The sequence below is a fragment of the Lolium rigidum genome, chromosome 4 (assembly GCF_022539505.1).
Source record: "Lolium rigidum isolate FL_2022 chromosome 4, APGP_CSIRO_Lrig_0.1, whole genome shotgun sequence".
Taxonomy (NCBI): domain Eukaryota; kingdom Viridiplantae; phylum Streptophyta; class Magnoliopsida; order Poales; family Poaceae; genus Lolium; species Lolium rigidum.
Genome location: NC_061511.1, coordinates 56998275 through 57023021, shown reverse-complemented (window position 1 = coordinate 57023021; position 24747 = coordinate 56998275). Strand labels below are relative to the sequence as shown.

Genomic DNA, 24747 nt, shown 5'->3' with positions numbered 1-24747 from the left:
GTCACATGTTTGGAGGCTCCTGAATCAACTATCTATTATATACGAAGGTTTGTTTACATAAGTAGATGCAAGAGCCCTAGCTTGAGTTTTGGCTTATGTTAAAGCCAACGAGATGTTCTGAATTGTGATGCTTTATGTTGGATTTGTTTTCTGCTACTTTCCCCACTGTTTCCGCAATGGTGACTAGGCAGAGTTCCTCCCATACCAATGCGCCAATTTCAGATGTGTTCTCTGCCCAGTTGTAGCAATCCCTGTTGAAAGAAACATATGCTGATCTTGCAAGGTTGTTTCTGTCTATCGCTCGCACCCAGATCTCCACTTGAGTCTTAAATTTCATCCTCCACTGTAGGCAGGTTCTGTGGTGGCACATTAGCAGCTCTCTTGTTCTCAAGTTTTGAACTCAGGCCTTTTACAAAATATGTAACCATCCTGTGTTGCTGACATGCCTATCTTATTTCAACTCCACCAGATCAATGGGTCATAGTAAGTGCAGCTGGCTGGCATACTCCTGGACAGTTTTCATCCCTCTTTTAGTGCATCTACCTTGCTCTGAACATTTTCCATTATCATCATATTGCCTTGCCGAAAGTACATATTCTCAATGTTTTCCATATCACCACTGCATTCACTATCCTGGCAGTAGCTGGAGAAACAGAGGTCATCAACCATGCCGCTATCCCTGAATTAGTGGGGTTCCACATCCTCCATTCTATGCCATTCTTCTTTGCAGGTTCAGTACATGTATCCGCAAGTAGTGCTCCTCTCCTTTTGTCCCTAGGATTAGTCTGGCCGAGCAACTCAGGCAATTCCCCCCCCCCCCTCTAGCTTCACCTCATTTGGCGTTCTGATACTTCCATGCCTGCAGTAGGCTCCTCAATTCTCCCTAAGTGACCAATGAGGACAGCAGTCTCAGCACTCTGCTTCTTCTGTGCTGCTTGCCTCAGTGGCAGTTTTTCCACTTGCTTTCTTTATTTCCTCCATCTTCTTTGTACTCATCTGTTCTAATAGAGCGTTGCTGCACATATCATAAAGCATGTGTATCTGCTACAACTGCGACAAGTCTTTACAACTCAAATCTGGCAACATCCAACACTCCCTCCACTAGCATAGTCTTCACATAAAGGATTGCGTGCACATCAGCAGTTCAGCACCCACAAGAACAGCACTGGATTAGCCCAAATACATAACGACCCAAGGCAGCAGAGGAAACACAGCCTGTGCTGTCTGGGTTCTGGGGAACCATCAGCTCCTTCCTAGTAGCCCAGCTTCCACATAAATCCAGCCACATGGCAGTGGAGTTCCTACTCCTGCCATCAAGCCGGCAGTTGATGCCCTCCCAAGAATGAGGTTGTTATTTTCGCTTCTAGGATGATGCAGGGAGCCAAGGGAGGGGCATGAATGCAACACAGCTACCATGAATATAAACGGTGATGGCTAAGGGTGGGCTAGGATTTAAACCATAGTGCCGATACAATATAATCTTTTGGGGAATCTCTCCGTGTCTCTCCACCTGGGAGAGCACACGTCCTTATAACCACGTTTTGCACATAAGCCCCCCCATTACAAAAATGCATGTTTTTAAATGTAGCAGTGGTTTAGAATCAATAGGTGTGCATTGGTCCGCATTAAATTATTTTTTCCTCTAGTTGATATTGTCTCTTATGTTCTTTTCCAGTTTGAATATTGAGCTGGTCATAACGTAGATGATTGCTTTTTTTTTTTCAGTTTTCATACGTATGATTATGCAAGGCACTTTGTGAGTGCTTGCACCAGCCTTCTTGGACTTGAGAGTTACCTAGAAGGTGTTGAGGTCGAAGGGAGGATTGTGAAGGTTGAAGCTGTATGTATGAGAACTTCTAATTTATATTTGTATCTTATCTGAAACTTTCAAAATGATTTCCAATATCAATATTAAATGATTTTGATTTTCTACTCTCACACTCAAAGCTTACTACCTTTTTCATCATGATATCTAAACCTCATCAACATTCAGAACATTTGAAATTATCTGTTTGCGCATGCAAGAAAATGATTATTTGATACTCACTTTGCTTAAATACCCAGTTTCCAATCGGGATTGACTCGAGTAAATTCAAAGAAACTTTGGAGCTTCCAGAAGTCAAAGCAAAAATAGCTGATTTCAAAAGCATTTTTGCTGGTCGACAGGTACAAAGATAAGTCATATACTTCTAAGTTATTGTTTTTGAGGCTCTGTGTAACACAATCTGTAAAAAAGTCCACTGCAATGCAACAAAACGTGTGTGTATCACCTCAGTTCATTTAGCACATTTCCCTTATCTCTTTGAATTTGTTTGGTGAATCATGTACACTTCTTGATAATCAACAATTTCCTTTATGTTGATTGGTTGTTGCTTGCTAATGTGATAGGTAATGCTGGGTGTTGACCGTTTTGACATGATTAAAGGATTACTTCAAAAGGTGCTGGCCTTTGAGAAATATCTTGAGGAAAACAATGGTATGAATGAGAAGGTGGTTCTACTGCAGATTGCAGTGCCTACCAGAAGTGACGTACCTGAATGTAAGATCCATTTCATTGGTGTTTACAATTTTTTGGTGTCTTTTGCACAGATAACTCATATGATTGGCATGCAGAAGGTTCACTTGATTGAGTTTACGATTGTTCTCGGTACAGTGTGTTGTTATGCTTCCAGAAATAATCTAGCTTGTAGTAACTGAAGTAATGTAACTCCAAACATTTGTTGCTGACACTTCTTGCGGATGAAATACAAGATCTGGTAATTCTTGAAGTGTCATGTCCGAAACAGAAACTTCTGCAAGATTGGGTTTCTTAGAATCTTAGGAAGAATTGTTTATAGAAATCATTGGAGATATTTATAATTTAGTAACAGGTAATTATATAAAAATAATATTTCTTCGATTAAGAATCTCAATTCTCAAGATAGTAGGCTGATATGCATTATAACTTCATTTCCTACTTATGGAAATATTTCTGTTCTCTTATTTTTAGACGAATAGTCTAATACCGCTTGGATAGTCGGATATTCTGGAATTTTGCATCCACAACTAGAGATTGTGGTCATTGACTATTGTTTAGTGAAATTACACCACCTTGGTGTTTCAAAAAATATAAGGCACTGGAGGGATATGATGGTCTCTATAGGTACTCCCTCCGGTCAGATAAAATTGACGCGAAGTGTGAATAGAGAACAGCTTATGTATTTACTATGTCTGCGTCGATTAAACACGACCAGAGGGAGTAGTTCTTAGGTGTAACAATTAACCTTCAGGAGATTATTACAAGGTATCGTTTCTACGTTTTAATGATTGTTTCACGTTTGTTAATGTTTTATTTACTCCATGAATAGATCGAAGGCTAGCAAGTCAAGTGCACGAATTGGTTGCACGTGTAAATGGTCGATTTGGAACGATTAGAACCACTCCTATTCACCATCTGGTTTGTCCCCCTCCCCCTACATGCACAAACTTAATATTTGCTTTATTTGGGACCAGTCTAGACTAGTACTAATGCATGGTTGTGTCAAAATACATCTGAATCACCACTACTACAATAAATATGTTAATTTGAGCATTTTGTGTATTGCGGTTTGAGAGAGAAATACAAGTAATTTTTTTGGATGTTTTTATCTTACAGGACCAAACTGTTGATTTTCCTGATCTGTGCGCTCTTTATGCAGTCACTGGTGATTCTCCCAACCCTTTTCAAAATTAAATGCATAACCTTCAACAGCTTGTTATCATTATTTCCTCAAATCTGTCACATGTGCTTTCACTTATTATTATGTTCTACTACTAGTGAGTAACTGAGCATGTTTTATTTTTTTTACTCGGTGTTGCTCAGATGTGGCTCTGGTAACGTCACTGAGAGATGGTATGAACCTTGTAAGCTATGAATTTGTTGCCTGTCAAGAATCAAATAAAGGTGTTCTGATATTGAGCGAGGTAAGCAGATTTCAATCTGCCTAATATTTGTAGGTACCTCCTGGTACTGATGTGGTTAGTTTACATTTGCATGTTATATATTTCCCCATTTCTTGTTAAATGTATTCAATGGTACATGCCTTGCTGTTATCCTATTTTCAGTTTGCTGGAGCAGCACAGTCTCTTGGGGCTGGTGCTATTATTGTAAACCCGTGGGATACTGCAGAGGTTGCAAACTCCATAAAAGCTGCTTTGGCTATGCCAGCTCATGATAGAGAGGAACGGCATAGGCATAATTATAAACTGGTTTCAGCATACAGTGCACAAAACTGGGCTGAAGACTATGTCCGGTGAGGGGCTCATGCCAATTTAGCGTGGAGTTTGGAAGACTAGTATTTATCAGCTGACTGGATTTCTTCTTGACGAGACACAATTTTTTCTTACTAATATTGGGATCTAACAGTCATAATTTTTCTTTTCCTGCAGCGAGCTACATAAAACAGCTACTAAAGCTCCAGTACATACAAAACAACCTATTGTTGTGCTCCCAATTGAAGAAACAACTTCACGATACGCACAATCCAGAAGTCGTTTGCTCATATTGGTAAGATTGCAGAATTTCTCTGTAACTCATTATAAATTGCTGCTTACTTGGTCTCCATTGTTTTTTCAGAAAATTTTCTGATACTGACGAAACCATCATCTTTAATTAACAATAATAATTGGATGATTACATTATGCCTTATTTAGGTAGAGTACAGCTGTGTTTGCATCTGGTGTATTTGACGCTCACTCTTAAATGAACTTGTCGTTTTGCAACTTGGGGTTATTATTGAATAAAATCAAGACATGGCGAGCCAACCTACTTAATTTTTGGGTTCAAACTTAAGCTGAAGCCCCACTTTTAGACATTATTCAAGATAATAGCGGGCAACTCACTGCAAATAAAGTCTTCCGAGTTTTGTAGATTGTTTTGGCTGGACATCCTCATTTTCTTTCATTTCAATAAGAAATGTTATAATATGTCAAACTAGATTCACATAATCACAATACAATTTCCTTCAGGAAATAAAATCTTACAAATCGTGTAGTGATATCTTCCTTCTGAATAAAGGAGGAAGATGTAACTGATCTTAGATGCCTTCTCACTTTTGTGATGATTTTCCTCACATTATGATTTATGTGTGTTCTGTCATCTAATAACTTTTGGTGCACTTTGGTGGAACATTTACTCCACAGAGCAGCTAACAACTGTGTTTCTATACAGGGTTTTCATGAAACGTTGACTGAACAGGTCCAATCCTTTGAGATAGGGGCTTCTGACCAAACCGCAAGCATGAAACTGAAGTTGAAACCTGAGTTTAAGGGACCTCTGAAAACCCTTTGTGACGATGAGGATACGACTGTAATTGTTGTCAGTGGTTATGGCAGAATTATTCTCGAGGAAGTAATCTCTTAATGATTCTCATTTTCTGCTTGCATTATTTATATATAGTCAAATCTCTGGCTGAAAATCACATAACCATTTCCTGCATGTAGAACTTCGGAGAGTTCGAAATGTGGTTGGCGGCAGAGAACGGGATGTTTTTACAGCGAACCACTGAAGAATGGATGGCCACAGCAACTGAAGATCTTGAAATTGGTTGCTCTGACAGTGTAAAGGTGCGTGTACACGGTGAACTGTGTTCTGTTGTTGCAATTTTGTGTTTACTCTTCTGACTTATGCTAATATTTTCCAGAAAGTTATTGAATACTTCACTAGAAGAACCCCAAATTCTTACCTAGAACAGCGTGAAAAATCATTTGTATGGAACTATAAATACTCAGGTAAATATTCAACTTACATTCATGGTACCAGTATCGACACAAACCAAAAGGTTTATGTTTCTATGTTTCATGCAAATGTTCCGCAGATGATGATTTTGGAAGAAACCAGGCAAAGGATATGTTACAACACTTGGGGTCGTATTCATCATCAAATCGAAGTGCTGATATTGTTCAAGGCAGACGCTCAATTGAGGTGCGCCCTGTGGGAGTCACCAAGGTCAGCTCTTTTATAGTTCTGTAATCGATACAGAAATGTTTCAGTGGTTATGCAAGCAAAATAAGATAGAAAGGTGGAACATAATGGTTGTTAGCTATATTTTTTGAACTGATCCATCCTTTACTTAAATAGAAGATGCAACATATTGGTTGTTGGCTGCGTGCCTGCGTTCTATAAACTGATTCATCTTTTTGTCCAGGGTAATGCTGTTAATGAAATCATTAAAGAATTAGGTCGCAGAAGAAAGTCAAAAAACATAACCACTCCAATCGACTTTGTCTTGTGCATAGGTCACTTCCTTGCAAAGGTAATTACTGAATTTTCTCCACTGTGTTGTTATTTATGTTACTTTAGTTGAACAAAATGAGACAGGACAAACAGTTAATATGAATAATGATGTTTGGGGTCAAGGGAGTCCTTAAAAAAATTATAAGGCACCTATTATATCATTTTCACCGTATTTTTCTTCTATGTACTGCATGAAAGAAGAGATCACCCAGTATATAATGAGAAAACAGACACAATATTTTTGAAACAGAGAGGACAAAGGTTCAACTTGATGAAAAAACTGTTTCTCCCTTTCTGTTATATATATAGAAGTTCAGATCCTTCCAGAACAACATAAAATCAAAATTATCACGTCACAATAATATACCCAAAGGTCCAGTGATGCATTCAATATTCATAGAGACCACTATTGTGGATATTCATAGTTAGAAAATGTAATTGTTAGAGGTGAAATCAACTTCCAACGATGTCGTCATGTATATGCATTTTCTTTCACATGTTTAGCATGTTCCTAAGTCGAGAAATATATGATCAGCAGTTTAGGATTTTATGCATTTTATATGAAGCTTAGATTGTATGGTCTAGCACATTAGCCTATGAAAGTCATTGGGAATGCTCAAGTACCATGTTGAATGGTATTACAACATTTTTCAGGATGAAGACGTCTATACCCTTCCCTACTTTATTCAACGTGAATCGAAGGCAAAGGCGGGGCAAGAAGATTGCACCAGCATCATGTTCGACGGCCTCAAGGCTGAGAACTACTTCTCGTGTACTGTTGGCAGGGAATGCTCTCGAGCAAAGTACAAGCTTGAGGGAACGAGTGATGTTGTCACCTTGCTCCGTGGTCTTGCAAATTCTGAGGCTTCCCTGGACATAGTAGACGATGATGGCTCGCAGTTGTAGAGTGGCCACTGAGGTGCCCCTTTCAAATACGTATACATGTGCAAAATCCTAGGGTAAGCAAAAAAAGAATAGGAAAAACTGTACATATAGTTGAAGAGGTTGGAAAATATTCATCACTTTGCGGCTGATTTACAACCGCACAAGTTTTTGTCGATGCACGTGATGCTGTAAAACCATTAAATTGCTGTTACCGAAGTTATAATTCTTTTGTAGGTTTTATTCAAATCAAAATTTTCTTTCTATGGTGCTTTGTTAATTAACTGTCCACTCTTGTCGGCATGTTTCTGTCTTGCAAATTCAGTGAAAACCACACATGTGGGTGCATCTTTGCAAGCCCATTTGTCTATGCATCTTTGCATCAATATCAATTTAGGCATGTTCTTCTGTCCTTTATGTCTGGCCTGTCAAGTTGGTATGCAGGGAGTGGAGTTTAGTTTTTATTTTTGAGCAAACCACGAATTATCATTAGCTTAACCTTGGAGATTACAGCAAACGTGGCCATATCTGGAAAGATCCAGATGATAGTAGACATAGGAATTTGCACAAAGACCCCTAGAAAAATAAAAAATTACAATGATAGCCCTCCAGGTCCTTGAGCACATCCAGATCGTGTCCAGTTGCAATCCCCGCCGCCGGAGAAGAAAAAGACGGACTAACCACGCTTCCAGCTCAGAGGAGATACCATCGGAGACTTGCTCCTTTGTGGACCTCAATAGTCGTCCGTCTGCTAAACGGCGGCACCATCGTCTCTGGGGCTCGTCGGCCGGGAGGAACCCCGTCACTCCTCAGAGCGAAGCTCCGCCGCTTCCCGTCGAACACGTCGAGGAAGAACGCCGGGGCCCCAACCTTCATACCTCGCCACCCACTCCAGTGCAGCAACCCTCTGGACGAAGCCGGCACACGACGCCGACCATCTCCAAGACGCATCTCACCCGATTCCCGGCCGGATCCGGAGATAATCCACCCTGGGAGCAGAAAATCGGAGAGAACAAAAGCCCACCTCAACGACGCCGAAGCTGCCTCACCGTCGCCGTCCGGGAAGCAGATCCGCCCGCCAGGACGCCGGATCCTAGCCGCGGATACATTATTCGTCGCCGCCGACACGCCGGCGGCACGCACACCTATCTCACGCCTATCTACATGCCGGAATCGAAGATCCTGGGTTCCCCTACCCTCCCGCCGCCGAGGCGGCCGACGGAGGGGAGAGGAACCCGAGATCTTGCCGGCGGTGAAGGTGGAGAAGACTGGTCGCTCCGGTTCGCCTCCTCCTTCTGTAGAGAGGGGAAAGGGAGAGAAGTTCTTGTTTCGTTGGTTTGTGGAGTTTAGTTTGGAGCAGATTAACCTATCCTTTTTGTTTTACAAGTTGAACAACTGAACAATGTGTTATGACCTTGTCCATGTGGTGCTTCTGCTCTTTATCGAAAATATGTTGTGATTCTGCAGTCACTATTTGGCTTATTTGCTCACGTTCACCACATTACAGCCGAAGAAAAGTCACTGGAAGTGGAGTTTAGTTTGTAGCAGATTAACCTTTCCTTCTTGTTTTACAAGTTGAACAACTGAACAATGTGTTACGATCTTGTCCATGTTGTTCTGCTGCTCTTTATCGAAAATATGTTGTGATGCTGCAGCCGCTATTTGGTTTATTTGCTCACATTCACCACATTACAGCCGAAGAAAAGATTTGTACCATTGTGTTAGTATGTATATGATCTGACCACCGAGTGATTAAAAATATAGATCTTGTACGGCTCTCAAATCAACGTGTACAATATCAAATACATATAATATGAAAGTATATTCATAATGATTCTAATAAAAAACTTTACAAAGTTTAACTGACCAAGACGAGTACTACTATGTTTTAGCAAAGAGTTAACTAAAAAATTGTCGTAGAGCTGCAGATTAGATGAGAAGCCATCATGTAGCTCAAACTTGAATTATAAACCTTCAATCAACCGGAAAAACCCAGGCAGGAAACCGGTAGCTCCACGGTAGTGAAGCCGACAGCGCCGCAGGCTCCGGCAGCAACGGCCGCGAGATCGTCCCGTCTCGCATGCTGAACACGCCGGAGTCGCCGAGTGGATCTTCTGGTTTCCACGGACCCATCTGATGCACGAAGTAGATGCAGTCTTCCCGCGCTCCATGGCCTGCCGGAGGCGCACTCTTGGAGCATGGCGGGGACACGAAGAGAGCCTGGCCGTCAAGGTCCTGCACCTTGCTCCATCGGCCATTGCGCTGCCACGGGCGGTAGCTGCGGTCCATCTCAAAGACCTCGAACCGGCGAGTCCGCTTAGCTTCGTATCCATCGGGATCACGGAATTGAAATATCGAGTACGGGGAGCTAGAGCTCAGCAGAGGCTTGCGAGTCCACCGCCTCACCATGAGCAGCTTGCCGTTGGACACGACTAGATACCGCCCGGCAACCATGTGGCCAAACGGCCATGGATCTTCCTGCAGATGAGGCTCCTGATCCATCTTGATCTTGTCGGATGACCCTCCGCGTATGACCTCGAAGCCGGGTGGCGATTCCGGCAGCTCGTTGATGCGGCCTTTGTTGAGGTCGAGGGCGCAGAGTGTCTCGTTGCGCTTGGACAGAGCGTAGATCCGCCCTTGGAAAAACTTGATGTCGGCGATGCAGAAGTCGAAGTAGTCGTCCAGCGCCAGGCACGCGTTGGTGTCGCCGGCCGGCCGACACGTCGAGATGATGACCTTTTCGCTGTCGATCACGACGGCGATGAGGCGGCAGCGTTCTTCCAGCTCTGCCGAGGACGTGGACACCGCGACCTTGGTGATTGGCTGAAGCAGATCGCGGGGGTTCACCTTGCGAGCGCGGAGGAGTGCGGCTAGCTCTGGGAGAGGGGTTGCCGCCGCGGCGCCGGAGAAGGCGTCCACCAGGGAGCACCGGCCGTCGTCGTGCGCGAGGAAGAGCATGTTATCGCCGGCGCTGTAGCACACGGCGTCGTCGGGGATGTTCCCGCGGTGCGCGGCGTTGTTTGCAACGTCTAGGAGGGTGCCGTCGCCGAACACGAGCCAGGGGAGGTGGAGGTGCGACGGCGGGAGCCCGGTTGCGCCCGAGCGCCACGGGCGGCACACGGCGCGGAGGCGGACGCGGTCGGCGAGGGATGGGAGGAGGCGAAGGACGGCACCCAACAGTTCCGGCGGCAGGTCCGGCCATGCAGACTGGCCCTCACTTTTCGAAGCCGCCATCACGGGAAATCTGACCTGTTGATCCTCCGACGGTAATGCGCAAGTTGCATCCATGATATGCGCAGCAGATTTATCTTAGTACGTCTCGCACGGATCCGAAACTCCGGTTTTTTCTCCTCCTATCTTTATTTGAAATGCAAGAAACCAAGGGATAAATGACTCCAGGGCTTACGCTTGCGCACGAAAGACGAAACTACCGACTTACGCGGTACACAACCAAAATTGCGGACGCAAACGCTGGCGATTATGTTTTCTCAAAACGGGCTACCTCTTTCCATTATTGCATAATGATCACCTTTTCTAAATTTCAGCTACAGTAGCTGATTTCTCATTTGGTCATCGGTTACATTTCTGCGCGTCCGATCCGGCAATCCAGCGCAATCTTGGCGCGTGCTGAGTATTTCAGCGTGACCGGTTTTTTTTAAAAAAAATTCGCTGCCCGGCTTTTATTCAAATGACAATAAAATATCTGATTGAACAAGCTCAATCAGAAAATCAGGATAAGTTCAAAACTAGTAACATAAGACTCTAGCAAGAGAGCGGAGCGAGCACAAACATGTGCTGCTTTATTAGCATCTCTCCGCACAAACTCGAACCTAAAACCCTGAAAAGCGGAGATAGTAGCCTTCATCTCCCGCAGGATCGCTGCTGAGTCCGATCGCTGCCACTTCCCATCCTTCCAAGAATTGACAATCAGCTGACAGTATGTCTCAAGGATGACATGAGACCACCCCTTCGTCCGAGCTAGGAACACTGCATCACGACACACCAACAGCTCCACCATAAGAATAAAATATCTGATTTTGGGACTCTTAGCTAGGCCTTGACCATGGGTTGTCAGGTTAATTCATGATGACTGTGCCTCTAGCTGTTGAACAATCTGATTTTTATAGTTTCACAAAAGTTTTGGATCTCAATTTCTATTATTGTTGAAAAGTATGATTCTGCAAGAGAACAATTCAGAAGTAGAAGTAGGAAACTTGAACATAACATACTCTTATGATATAATTGGAAGTAGAAGTATAAAACCCAAACCAAACATACTCTTATGGGTATGTTATCCTATAAATATTTCTTGCACGGATGTCCTTAGTACCTGAAGTGTGCTTGCCATGTAAGTTCATTTGCCACGTAATGAGTCACCATCTGCAGGTTTTGAGCGTGCAATCCAATGCTATACTATTCATGCGCTCTCGTTAGCTTGCGGTGAAGCTCCAGTTTCTAGTAGATGTAAAATATGTATCCTTATTAATTAACTATGGGAGTGCTCCAGGCTGCATATATTGTTGCTTTATTATTTAACTAGATTCTTTTTTTTGCGTAGTTATTTAACTAGATTCTCAAGTCTGCATATATTCTGTTCAAATTTGGATTAGGTTGGCTTATTAACCATTCAGCACTTTCTGTAGAGTTGTTAAAACATGGGAGGTTGTTGAAATGTACTGCTTTAACATGGGAGTATATATCTTTGTTTTCCTTGTACTGCTTTATAAATTCACATCAGGCATCTCTCTTGAAGGTGTGTAGTTGAGCTCTTCTGTTAAATAAGCACAAGGTAAGTCAACTAGATCACTACACTAACTAGTTTTAACTAAGTTCGTGACTGCTATTGTTATACAAAGTCTTTACCTGATTGTGCCTTTAAGCTAGACCTAACTGTATTACACACTTGCATATCCAGGGAGCTTTTAATGGACAGAACATGACAGGAAATTACAGAAAATGACTTGGCAGGGATGCAGCCAGTAATGACTACGGCCATTTTCTGAAACTATCAAGTAAGAGTACAACCTGACTTATCCAATTTGCTTAAGTTGGTGCTACTCATCTAAACCAAAAGCATTGGCACTAGCAGCATGCTATATCAATCAAGCATCTTAAAGGTGTAAATCTGTTTCTTGTTCATCATGGATACATGCATTTCAGTTTGGGTTAACGGTTACAACTTACAAGTATGGAAAGTGGAAGTTTACATCGTGGATAAATGTATATGAACTTGCAGGCTGCTTTATCGAAGCAAGACATACCTGCTCACCTTGGGCTTGAAGAGAGTCCGAAGCAGACGAGGTCGAGCTCGCAGTCGTTGATGTGCTGCGGCACAAGCGGAGCAGGCCAGGGCAGACGGCGGCGTGACGCAGGTGGAGAGGGCGCCCGTGGAGCTCTATGCGAGGGGAGCAGGCCAGCCGGCTGCAGCCCTCTGAGCATGTTGAGCTGTGTGTGCACGCGGAGCTGCCCGTGCGTGCCAGGCTTGCTTCGATTGCGGATGACGGAGGTAGACGATAGGTTGTTTTGAATTTTGAATTTTGAATTGAAGGCTAAGTCGTAGAAAAATGAAATTTATGTGCCCTTTTCTGCAAAAAAAATGTGCAGTACTAGTCTGGGGATGGTTATTTCCGGACGGAGGGAGCATAATGTCTTGATGCCTTGATGTTGTGATATGTGGAATGGTAATTTCAGATTTTGTGCATGTATTCTATATATTGGGATCCTTTCTCAGATTGCCTCTAATTGGCTTTAGTGGCACTTGTCAAAGTGCCTCTAAATGGCATTTGGGGCATTTGTCATAGTGCCCTTTATTGAATTTAGTGGCACTTTGAGGAGTGCCCCTAATTAGCTTTTGAGGCACTTGTTAAAATGCCTCTAATTCGTTTTAGTGGTACTTTGAGAAGTGCCTCAAGGTAGTGCCCCAAATACCTTTAGAGACGCAGGTAAAGGTGGCACTTTAAAAAATGCCCCAATAGCTAATTAGCGGCACTTTGTTCCTAATCTGTGGCATTTTGAAATGCCCCTAATATTTGACAGTGATGTAGTGAAGGACGCCGTCCAATTTTATGGCACTTGATTTTTTCACCTAACCGTTCAGATTAGAATCTAGCGTTGTGGATGTGCTCTTATAAGACCTCTATCTAAAAAAAAAGAATGCAGAAAGTAGTACTAGTACGTATTAGTTTCTTTACCATCTTATTATTGGACCCCTTTGGGTCTCTTGGCACTAGGAACCGATCGAGAACCAACCAGTATGCAGCTGAAACCGAATTATGCTTCAACAGGGAAAACCCATGTAGGGAACCGCAGGCGCCATGGCAGCGACGCAGACACCGCCGCGGGCTCGGGCAGCAAGGGCCGCGTGATCGTCCCGTCTCTCATGCTGTAGACCCCGGAGTCACCAAGGGGGTCGTCCATCTTCTTCCGATAGAACTGGTGGGAGAAATAGATGCAGTCTTGTTGAGCTCCATGGTCTGCTGCAGGTGCAGCCTTGGAGCACGGCGATGACACGAAGAGCGCCTGTCCGTGCAGGCTCTGGACCTTGTGCCACCGGCGCCGGCTGTTCCATTGGCCGTGGCCAATCTCGAAGACCTCGAATCGGCGAGTCCGGTCGAGGTCGTATCCGTCGGCGTCATGGAATTCAGTCATCCCATAGTAACTAAAGCTCACCAGAGATTTGCGGGTCCACCGCCTGATCATGAGCAGCTTGCCATTGGATTCAACTAGATACCGCCGGGCAACCTCGTGACCATACGGCCATGGATCTTCCTGAAGATGAGGCTCCTGAATCATCTCGAATTCGGCCGATGCCGCTCCGGGTATGACCTCGATACCAGGGGGTCGGAAAAACACGATGTCGGCGATGGAGAAATTGAAGTAGTTATCCAGCGCCAGGCATGCGTTGGTCTCCCCCGCCGGCCGGCAGGTGGAGATGATGACATTGCCGCCGCGGATTATGACCGCGACGAGGCGGCAATCTTCTTCCAGCTCTGCCGAGGACGTGGACACCACGACCTTGTGGACTGGCTGCAGCAGCTCGTAGCGCGGGTCCACTTTAGAAGCGCGGAGGAGTGCGGCTAGCTCGGGGAGAGGGGTTGCCGTGCCGCCGTAGAACAAGTCCACCAGGGAGCACCGGCCGTCGTCGTGCACGAGGAAGAACGTGTTCTCGCCGGCGCTGTAGCAGACGGCGTCGTCGGGTATGCGCACGCGGTGCGCGGCATTCACTACATCACGGTATAAGATTTGGGGCATTTCAAAGTGCCCCAAATTTGAACCAAAGTGCCACTAATTAGCTATAGGGACACTTTTTCAAGTGCCACCTTTACTTGCGTCTCTAAAAGTATTTGGGGCACTACCTAGTGGCACTTTGCCAAGTGCCACTAAATCCAATTAGGGGCACTTTGCCAAGTGCCACAAAATCCAATTAGGGGCACTTTGCCAAGTGCCACTAAATCAATTAGGGGCACTTTGCCAAGTGCCACTAAATGCAATTAGGGGTACTTTGAGATGTGCCCCATAACCTGTGGCAATTTCCAAAATTCCGCAAATACCATTTCATGTGCTGCTCACTGTCATACAAGAATGAGCACACAATATGAACATTATTTCATACAAGAATGAGCACATACTTGTCATACAAGAATAAGAACACACAGTACCAACATATATACTGTCGTACACACTGAGCAAAACGGAGACGAAAATTGTGACACTCTCAGTTTTATACTGTCAAATCATCACCATGTTTCGACTTTGAACATCATAACTGATCAGCATCACCTTCAGTTGAACCCAGACGACTGAGATGGTGCGGCATCGGTGATCACCATCACCTTGAGTATTCAGAATTGTACCTTGAGAGAAGCAGTAATATGTTTCAGCAAAACGGAGATGAAAAATAGAAGTGCGGTGTCCATGCTCAGATGCTGACAGTAAGTAGTAAACCAAGTAGTTTGGTCATGTGCACATGGTGGATGCTAAAAACTTGCCTTGTTGCATCCATCAATGTGGCACAAAGGAGCATGAGTAAGTTGACGCTAGTATAGAGACCCCTATTTTGAGTGAAAGAGCTGAAAAATATGTCCTAATGAAAAAAGAGAAGACAGTACTAAAGCATTTTTAACTGAAACTCAAATGCTCAATATGAACTGTCCTAAAGTCATTTGGATAACTCTGTAATAAAAGAGCTGTCTATCAATTCCAGTAACAAATATCAAAGATAGATACCCAATATCTCCATCTACAGTATGCATTTCTTCAGAAAGTCATGCAGCTGGTGTATCCACATGGCTTATTAAAAGTATTAGCTAAATGTCAATACCGTGAAAGAGGGGCTTGGATTAATGCAAGTAGCAGCCTGCCCATGTGAAGTACGTTTTCCTAGCATGCAAACTGAGTAGCTGTAGCAGTATATTACACTAGATGTCTTGTATTGTTTAATCTAGATGTCTTGTATTTTTTCCGCCCGCTGTAATTTGCAAATATGCAGAGCAAGGGTAGTGATGCTGGACATGGACATGCTAAGGGCTTGTATGTTGGGTTACGGAGAAGTGAAGATGTTATTAAAATGGATGGATGAAGTACTCGATCCAATAAGTTCATGCAAAAGCAAAGCACTATAGGAACAATCTGTTGTTTGGACAAAAAGAAACTAGTCTGTCCAAGCTGAGCTTCAAGAAATGTACATACACGACAATTTTCGATTCTTCACTTAAATAATATAAATTCAGACAAACCAATTCCACTCTATAAAGAATCAAGGATTATCCTGTTACAACTCTAGACCTAATGTCCCTGTTTGGCACAGGAAATGAAATGTTTGGTCCATCACTAACCCTCTGTGGTGTCCAGCATAGTTAAAACGCAATTGAAAACCATCATGAACAAGAAAATTCCAAAGACTTCTTGTGATGATCTAAAACTAGTACCATACACAGCATAGAATATACCTTGACAATAGATCCTTTTCCAATAAGGATGTTCTGAGGTTTCATATCCCGGTGGATAATACGATTGGAGTGCAAGTAATACAATGCTTTTACCTGAAATGAGGGCACACGTTCAAACCGTGAAGGCAATAAGTTGTAGACTGGTATGGTTCGTAAGGAGAAAAACAACATTGAGTCCATACCAGCTGCTTAGCAATTGCTTGAACTTGTTCTTCTGGAAGGCACTTATCATCCTCGAGCATCTCAAAGAGCTCTCCACTGAAACAGCCATTACCCACCATTAATTCAGTATTGCACTGAAACTTGTTCCAACCCAAGCAAAAGTAGTGTCATTTTGTTCTTATAGCAAAATAAGTGCTGGAGTACTTTTGTGCAAACAATAAAAGTGCTGGAGCAATCCACAGATTATTTGACATAAGCAAGGCACAATTACCTAATGGTCATCGTCATTTTGGGCATATGTTATTCCTCTGCCCACTCATCATCGGTAAACTGCCCTTTGACAAACACCCGCAACTACTGTTGGATTCCATGATACTCCATGATATCTGCAAGGACATGATGATACTCCATGAGTATTTTACTGTAGCAATAATCCATAGCACAAATGTATGTATTGAATCAACCATTTTCCCTTCCCCAAAATAAAATAGAACAATTTTGAGTAGGACATAAGCGATTAAGATCATGTTTTCTAACGTTCAACTTTCAAGCATACACGGAAGTGATTAAGAAACCTGGATCAGAAATGCTTCCACTCTACCACACCTGCATTGCTTGGCTCTAATACTCACCTTGGCTTTATACTCCAGCATATACGCAAGGCAAATGTCTTGGAAGCATCCGCAGAGCTAGTAGAAGATAACAAACGAACATCGTCTGAATAAAACGAAAATAAAAAAGTTTAGAACCAACTGTGCCTCATAAATGGATCAGTTTCTAGCTTGGAATCCTCTGATAAGGATTTCATGTGCGCATATTATAAGCGTAGTCTGACCATGGAACAACAGTTAATTTAGTAGTGCAAGCACTGCAAGCAAGATCACATCGTCTGCTGTACTAGTACAAGCTGATAAATTAGATTGGAAAATGCCAGTTAGAACTGGTCCAACTTAAACAACTCGAAACGTTGGGCATTACAGATCAATGGAATTTTGAAACAAGCAGATTTGTCGCTTTTTTTTTGTCTTTGTTAGCAGTCCTTAATGAGCAAAAAACTTGAACAGTCAACATGAAGCAATTTATTATTAGAGCCTGCTTGTTCACAACAATGCTTACAATATTGATCAAATTAAGAATCCCTCCTAGTGAACCATTGAGGAGACACAATTATGACCATCACCTGACCAGAGTCTCTTTAGTACGGTGATCATTGCTTAGTCAGATTAAGAATCATTCCTAGTAAACTTTCTAGGAGACTGGAGTATGCGTTCCCTGCGCTGGCAAGAACTACGATGACAGACAAAGATTGGGAAGAACGAGGCACCTGGTTCTCGGTGGCGTGCGGCGGGACGATGTCATCGAGTGAGCATGAGGTCGAGCTGGACGCTGGTGTTCCACTGCTCCAGGTAGCTCCTCCGCACCCGTCGGTTCAACAATCTGCAAGATCGGCAACCTCCGCTCATACCGGACCCGTACCGCGACCTCGGCAACCTCCGCCCACGGCCTCCGCCACACCTAGCAAGACCGCCGCGACGAGGACGGTGAAGACTCCCTCGCCCAAGCTGCAGGGTGGACGTCCCTCCTCTCGTCACCAAGCACCACCGCCCTTCCGCTGCCTCGACCACCACGCCCTCCTTGCATGCGGCCGGCGGACCAAACCTGTCTAGAGTACTTGCGCCTCCCCTTGTAGACCTTCCCGAAGGACCCCTCCCCGACGAGCTCCACCACATGGTAGTCCTCCACCCCCATCTGCCGCTAGCCTCGCAAAACCCTAGCCCGAATCAGCACCAGGGTCAGAGACGCCCCCGAAACACCCCGAATTCGAGCGGCACGCCCAGAGGAGCGGCGGAACCGAACTCACCGTGGACTGGCGACGGATTGGAGCGGCACGAATCGGGGCGGAGCTCCCCACCGCCGGCCGAATGCGGCCGAGGCGAGGCGGGGAGAGGGCCTGGGGTTTGCGGCGAGTCAATCCGCGCGCGGCTTGCGGGCGGATCGGCGGGGGCGGCCGGAGCAGCTCGCCTGATCTGTGTAGGCAGCGGCTGGAGTTCCGCTCTCCTCCCGACTCCCGTGCGCTCGCTCCGGAGTTGGATTTGGAATTTCCTTGAAGACGACGGCGAAGCGCGGCCCGGCCCTCGGCCGGCGGCGCGGCTGGGCCGTCGGCTGCGAGGGCGAGGACCACCTCGGCTGCGACGGCGGGCGCGGCTGGGCACTCGACGGCGAGGCGCGGCTGGGCACTCGACGGCGAGGCGCGGCGACGGCGAGGCGCGGCGACGGCGATGGAGCGCGAGGCGCGGCTGGGCCCTCGACGGCGAGGCGCGGCGACGGCGATGGCGACGGCTAATACTATGGGTGCCATTTTACAATGATCCCTGATTTTTCCATTTGTTTATTTTGATTTTAATTTAAAAAAATTATGCAAGTTTATTAAACAAAATCTACTAATTCCTAGAAGATCACTAATACTCAAATTCGTGCGAGTGAATCTTGTTCCCGCCGGTGACCGGGGAGCAGTTCTCTATCTTCTTCGTGGCGTTGTACCCGACCTCCGACGAAAGAAGGGGTAAGTTGTTGATCTATTATGTACAAAACAATGTATGTTAATCTATTATTAAAAATCAAGTCACCATTGTTTTATTTAACACCTTGCTATATTTCAGAGATGGAGGTGGGGAGCACGGAGTTAAATCCTATCGTGCTCTCTGATGGTGAAGAGGAGATGCCGATGGAAAGTGATCCGGACATGGACATCCCGGTGCAGCAGACTGTGCTGGTTCATAGGGGTATGTGTCTTCACATTCCTACAAATATGTCGTCCACGAGATAAACGGATATGTCTCTCACATGTACAACTATTATACGCAGGACCGCGTATAACGGCAGCGAGGAGTATGATAAGCACTGTGTTTGGGGAAACAATCTAGTACTCAATGAAGACCAATGCAAGGCCCTCACAAATTTGGTTCGTCAGTTCCCAGGAAAACCATTCAAGTACTATGTGTACAGGATGAGCAAATCTTCTGTCATTCAAAAAAACTGCAAAATGGTGTGTACTTATTTTAACTCCTTGCATAAATTCTGAAAAAATACTAGTACTTTAGGAAGAATACAAATATTCTATCCTAATGATTCTCAAATGTTTCTATTTTGCAAGGTATTTTCCGCAAAGTTTACACAGAGGTACCTCAAGAAGTACCTGGATGATGCAATTGAGCTACCAGTCCAATGTGCGGGATATCAAAAGTCTTACAATGTCAAGATGAGGCTGGGACTAGATCTAAAGAGGGCAATGCTGACAAGTGGCTGGGCGAAGGCTGTAAGGAGGTTCGGCTTAGAAGAAGGTTGCGTCTACATCTTCTGCTTCTCTGTCGATAAGAATGGCCATAACCCTTGGCTTCTCATCGACCCCCTGGAAGCATGAAGACGGTGCCAACGGTACCTGAACCCATGAAGACGGTGGCAACGGTACCAGTGGTAGCATTTTGGTTTGGTGGTAGCATTTCTCATAGCATTTTGGTTTGGTGGTAGCATTTCTCATAGCACTGTTGTGCTAGTTTGAAATGTTGGACTTCAGTAATCTAGTTAAGTAATGGACTGTTAAGTAATGAACTGCTAAGTACGGACTGTTAAGTGACTGTTAAGTACTGCTAAGTATGGACTATTAGAAATGAACTGCTATGTTTCTATGCTACTGTTAAGTACTGCTACTATGCAATATGGGTAAGTCTGAATGAACTGCAGTGTTAGTATATATGTATGGAATGTTGCTTCCATGTGCAGCTTTTCCTCTTTCTATCAGATTATGAAAAGATTGCACTAAATTTTCTATCCCTGTTAACTATAGGATTGGCAATGCTACTAGCTGTTATGTTTGTATATGCTAGCTATAGGATTACCAATGCAACTGGTGGCTGCTATAGGATGTTTGTATATGCTACTGTTATGTTTCTATCCCTGTTAACTATATGCTAGCTATAGCATTGTTTACATTGTTTTATCCAAGTAATGATCAATTGTGACACTTAAAAGTGCCCCAAAAGGTCAACATCTATTGGGTCACTTCAAAAAGTGCCCTAGTAGGTATACACATATTGGGACATTTGAGAAGTGCCCAAATAGGCATACAATTAGGGGCACTTCGGAAAAGTGCCACTAATTGGCTACTATTAGGGGCACTTTGACAAGTGCCACTAGGACAAGTGCCCCTATATCTATACCGTGGTGTAGTGATTGTTGACGACATCCAGGAGGGTGCCGTCGGTGAAGGCGAGCCAGGGGAGGTGGAGGTGCGACGGCGGGAGCCCGGTTGCGCCCGAGCGCCACGGGCGGCACACGGCGCGGAGGCGGACGCGGTCGGCGAGGGATGGGAGGAGGCGAAGGACGGCACCCAACAGTCCCGGCGGCAGGTCCGGCCATGCAGACTGGCCCTCACTTTTCGAAGCCGCCATCACGGAAAATCTGACCTGATGATCCTCCGACGGTAACGCGTATATATCCATCATATGCGCAGCAGATTTATCTTAGTACGTCTCGCACGGATCCGAAATTCCGGTTTTTTCTCCTCCTATTCTTATTTGAAATGCAAGAAACCAAGGGATAAATGACTCCAGGGCTTACGTTTGCGCACGAAACTACTGACTTAGAGCATCTCCAACAGGCGCGCTATATAGGCCGCGCGGCATAAAAACGTCCGATATAGCGCGCGCGGGACAGAATCAGGCGCTCCAGCAGGCGCGGTAAACGGCGCGGTGCTGTAAAATTTTTAGGGCGCGCGGCGTTTTGCACAATCCGGAGCGGCATATCGGCGCGTCGGCTACAGCGCGCGGCATCGCTCGTCCAACCGCGAAAAATCCCCGCGCTGAAACTTCCTCCCCCGCGTCGCTGCCCCGAGCCCAATCCGTCGTCTCCGCGCGCCGCCGGCGATCCCGACGATGGACGACCCCTCCGGCAACCCGCCGACCCCTCCCTACTCTGTCACACCCTCCGCCGCCGCCGCCACTTCCCGCCGCGCCGGCGCCGAACCCTAGCGGCGGCGCCGGCGCCGGGAACCCAACGGCTGCTGCGCGGGCGCTGTTCGTCCCGCCGCGCGGGGCACTACACGCGGGCGCTGCCGCGGCGCAGATGGCCGCGCGGGGCACCGGCAGCGCGCGGCCCGCGCCGAGGAGGGGGAAGGCGCCGTCAACGAAACGGCCTCACGTCGGCCCCGCCGCCGTCGCGCCACCGAAGAAGCGAAGGCGCCCGTCCCCCGCCGACAGCCTCCTCCTCCGGCGCCGAACCAGGCGCCTTCTCCTCCTCCTCCTCCGCCGACCCAGCCGACGCCTCCGTCCGGCAACCGCGCGGGCGCACATATGGTGGATGGTGAAATGCCCGAGAGGTAAAAAACACTTCTTTTTTGTCGAATTGTGGTTTAGATGCATACCTAGCCGATGGTAATGAATTTCATTGCAATGTAGAGTGGATGATGCGGCATTCATGGAGACAATGAATGTTGGATCCTCGTTCTTGCATGACGATGAAGCCGCCTATGGGGAGGAGGAATATGAGGATGTAGATGAGGAAGGAGAAGGGTTGATTGAACCTCGCCCTCCCGGCCGGGCCGCCAACTACACCATAGCGGAGGACAAGTTGCTTTGCAAGACGTGGTTGACAATTGGAATGGATCCAACAACCGGTACCGATCAAACAAGAGAAACATATTGGATGAGGATGACGGAGTACTTCAATACAAACACAAGTGGGATCGAGCGAACCATGCGCTCACTTCGGTCCCGTTGGTCCGGTATCAACACCGATTGCCAAAAATGGGCGGGCGTGCAAGCCAACATCGATGTTCTCAATCCGAGTGGCACTAATGAGAATGATAGGGTAAGTGACTCTACTATGTTCACCATATGGCTCATATGAGAAGAATACGGTTGTACTTCATATGGCTCATCTATTTTCTTTTGCGCATATGTGTAGAACTCCATGGCTCAAGGATTGTTTAGGGATGTGGGAAAGAAGAACAAGAAAGGCAACAAGATTCTTGGCAAGCCATTCACCTTGCATCATTGCTATGAAGTGCTAGGGAATGAAGAGAAGTGGAAGACGCGCGGCAAGTTGGATGCGGCAACTATGGCGGCCAATGCTACCGGTGATGCAACAATCATCGATGATGATTCAAGTGATGAAGGGAAGAAGAGAAGCTCCACTCCTCACTCCATCAACAATGGGCGGAGGAATGTGCCCGGTAGGAAGACCGGCAAGGAAATGAAGGGAAGGAAGGCCGGAGATGATGACATTGCCATGGCTATGGAGAGGATTGCAAATGCAAGGTTGCAAGCAAATGAAGATAGAAAGATGCAACGAAACTTGGAGAAAGAGGCTATGGATGCTATTGAAGCTAGGAGAGCCGCTTTGGAGGAGAGGATTGCCGCCAACGAGGAGAGGAAGTTGGCTTTGGAGGAGAAGAGGCAAGCCACCGAGGAGCATGCACGCCTAGCGGAGGAGGAGAGGAAGCTTTTCTTGATGGATACTTCCCATATGGATGAGAGGCAAAAGGAGTACGTCAACCTTCTTCGCGATGAAGTGTTGGCCAAAAAGAGATTGTTGCTAGCCAACATGAACACTTCCACCACCGGCATGTTTGGAGGAGGCATGTTTGGAGGAGGCATGGGAGGCATGGGCGGCATGGGAAGCATGCCCATGCCCACCATGGGAGGCATGGGCGGCATGGGAAGCATGCCCATGCCCTCCATGGGAGGCATGGCCGGCATGGGAAGCATGCCCATGCCCTCCATGGGAGGTATGGCCGGCATGGGAGGCTATGGAGGCATGGCCGGCATGGGAGGATCAAGCTATGGAGGAGTGTTTGGAGGGACCATGGGAGGCTCCGTGAGTGGTGTGTACGGGAGTATGGGAGCACCACCGGGAGGCTTCGTGTCTTCCATGAATGCTACTATTCCTCCTTCAACCCAAGATGACGAGGACGAAGAAGAAGGTGTTGACTTGGAAAATGCGGAAGTGTGATATGCATTTGTGATATGCATTGTTTCACTTTGTCCATTTGAACCATATGTCGTGTGTCATTGTTGAACTACGTCATTTTGTGTGTCCTTGTTGAACTATGTGATGTTGTTGCACTTTGTGTCATTTATTTCATGAATTGTGTCATTTCTTTCATGAATTGTGAATGCAAAATAGACTAGAAATCTGTTTTCCGCGCCCGCGCGCGCTGTATTTTGCAGCGCCTGGCGGAGGACCATTTTTCCTGCGCGCGCACGCGCTGTATTTTGCCGCGCCCGGCGGAGGAAAAAACGGCACAGCGCGCCATATCTGTTTACCGCGCGCGGATTCTTGGTTTTAGCGCGCCGCGATATAGCGCGCCTGTTGGAGATGCTCTTACGCGGTACACAACCAAAATTGCGAACGCAAACGTTCGCGATTATATTTTCTCAAAACGGCCTACCTCTTCCATTGCGCCGCGGATCACGGCCGTGGATCTCGCCATCTCGATGCCCCGCGGTTCGAGCGGATTGACTCGATCCGACTTGTAGTCGCGTAATGAACTAATGATGCACTAAGAATTTATTACCAGCTCCGTCTCGCTTTCTTGCCGTCGGAGACCATCCGCGTGCTGGAGTTGCGCAACTGCAGCGGCCTCGAGCTGCCGCTGTCGTCCGCCATCGCGCTCGCGCGGCTCGCGTCGATGCGGCTGTGCCACAGCAAGGTGCCGCTCAAGGTTCTCCAGGGCGTCATCCAAGCCGCGCTGGTGCTCGCCGTCATCCACCTTGAGTCCGTCATCCTCGAGAATCCAGAGACGAGGGTGTGTTTTGCCGCCTCAGCTGCCCGGCGGCCGCCGTGCTGCTCGACTGGTTCGGCTGGATGAAAGAAGGATGCGTGATTGCGTGGAGTGGAGATTGACGCGCCCAGACTGCTGCGCTTCCGTTATAGGGGGGCCCTCCGGCACATCTTTCTGACTCTGCCGCTGGCGGATTTGACTCTCCTCGACTGGCAAGGATCCACGCGATGTCCGCCGGAACTTCTGGCAATTCGTCCGCAGCTACACCCACGCCAAGGTGATGAGCTACGGGTGCGCGACCTCGAGGAGATCGCCATCACAAGCGAGGCGCGGCGGGTTCAGCTCCTAGCGGAGTTCCGCAAGCTCGAGCATCTCGAGCTCGAGGGTCTGCACAGGTCCACGGGCAAGACGGCGGCGGTGTCGATCGCAAACCTGCTACGCTACGCTGCCCAGTGCTCCGCCAGGATCAAGCTCAGCCAGACAGCGAGTTCTCGGTACGGGCACGACTTGTTGGAAAAGAAATACGACTCCCATCTTCAAGATTCCATCAACCGGTTCAAGCGATACCGATCGGGACTGATGGCGGCCGGAGACGAGCATGACGAAGGCAGGTACCATGACGTCACTGGTAAAAAAACGTCCTTTAGTCGCTGTTCGCAACTGGCATTAATCTCGGTTGCGCAACCGGAATTAATTATGCGAGACTAAAGGTTCCCTCTTTA

At 46.5% G+C, this 24747-nt stretch overlaps 1 protein-coding gene and 2 long non-coding RNA genes across 3 annotated transcripts in view; 1 reads left to right on the top strand and 2 right to left on the bottom strand.

The window, feature by feature from the left end:
• Nucleotides 1-7358, top strand: part of LOC124708434 (alpha,alpha-trehalose-phosphate synthase [UDP-forming] 1-like) — a 76928-nt gene extending 69570 nt beyond the window's left edge. The window contains exons 7-20 of the mRNA XM_047240116.1: nucleotides 1726-1840; nucleotides 2065-2166; nucleotides 2389-2539; nucleotides 3348-3436; nucleotides 3635-3683; nucleotides 3842-3942; nucleotides 4084-4271; nucleotides 4408-4525; nucleotides 5189-5368; nucleotides 5461-5583; nucleotides 5661-5748; nucleotides 5835-5965; nucleotides 6165-6272; nucleotides 6908-7358. Of these exons, the coding sequence (XP_047096072.1) occupies nucleotides 1726-1840; nucleotides 2065-2166; nucleotides 2389-2539; nucleotides 3348-3436; nucleotides 3635-3683; nucleotides 3842-3942; nucleotides 4084-4271; nucleotides 4408-4525; nucleotides 5189-5368; nucleotides 5461-5583; nucleotides 5661-5748; nucleotides 5835-5965; nucleotides 6165-6272; nucleotides 6908-7159 (1795 nt within the window). The 3' untranslated portion in view covers nucleotides 7160-7358. The remainder of the gene's footprint in view (nucleotides 1-1725; nucleotides 1841-2064; nucleotides 2167-2388; nucleotides 2540-3347; nucleotides 3437-3634; nucleotides 3684-3841; nucleotides 3943-4083; nucleotides 4272-4407; nucleotides 4526-5188; nucleotides 5369-5460; nucleotides 5584-5660; nucleotides 5749-5834; nucleotides 5966-6164; nucleotides 6273-6907) is intronic.
• Nucleotides 7359-14953: 7595 nt separating this feature from the next.
• LOC124648929 lies at nucleotides 14954-16324 on the bottom strand. The gene is made up of 3 exons (XR_006986472.1): nucleotides 16266-16324; nucleotides 16084-16176; nucleotides 14954-14988 (listed from the first exon to the last, which is right to left on the bottom strand). It is a non-coding gene; the product is annotated as an uncharacterized LOC124648929 (long non-coding RNA).
• A 242-nt stretch (nucleotides 16325-16566) lies between these two features.
• On the bottom strand, nucleotides 16567-17699 carry LOC124705632. Its single transcript, XR_007004116.1, has 3 exons — nucleotides 17570-17699; nucleotides 16878-16962; nucleotides 16567-16631 (listed from the first exon to the last, which is right to left on the bottom strand). It is a non-coding gene; the product is annotated as an uncharacterized LOC124705632 (long non-coding RNA).
• Nucleotides 17700-24747: the final 7048 nt, after the last annotated feature.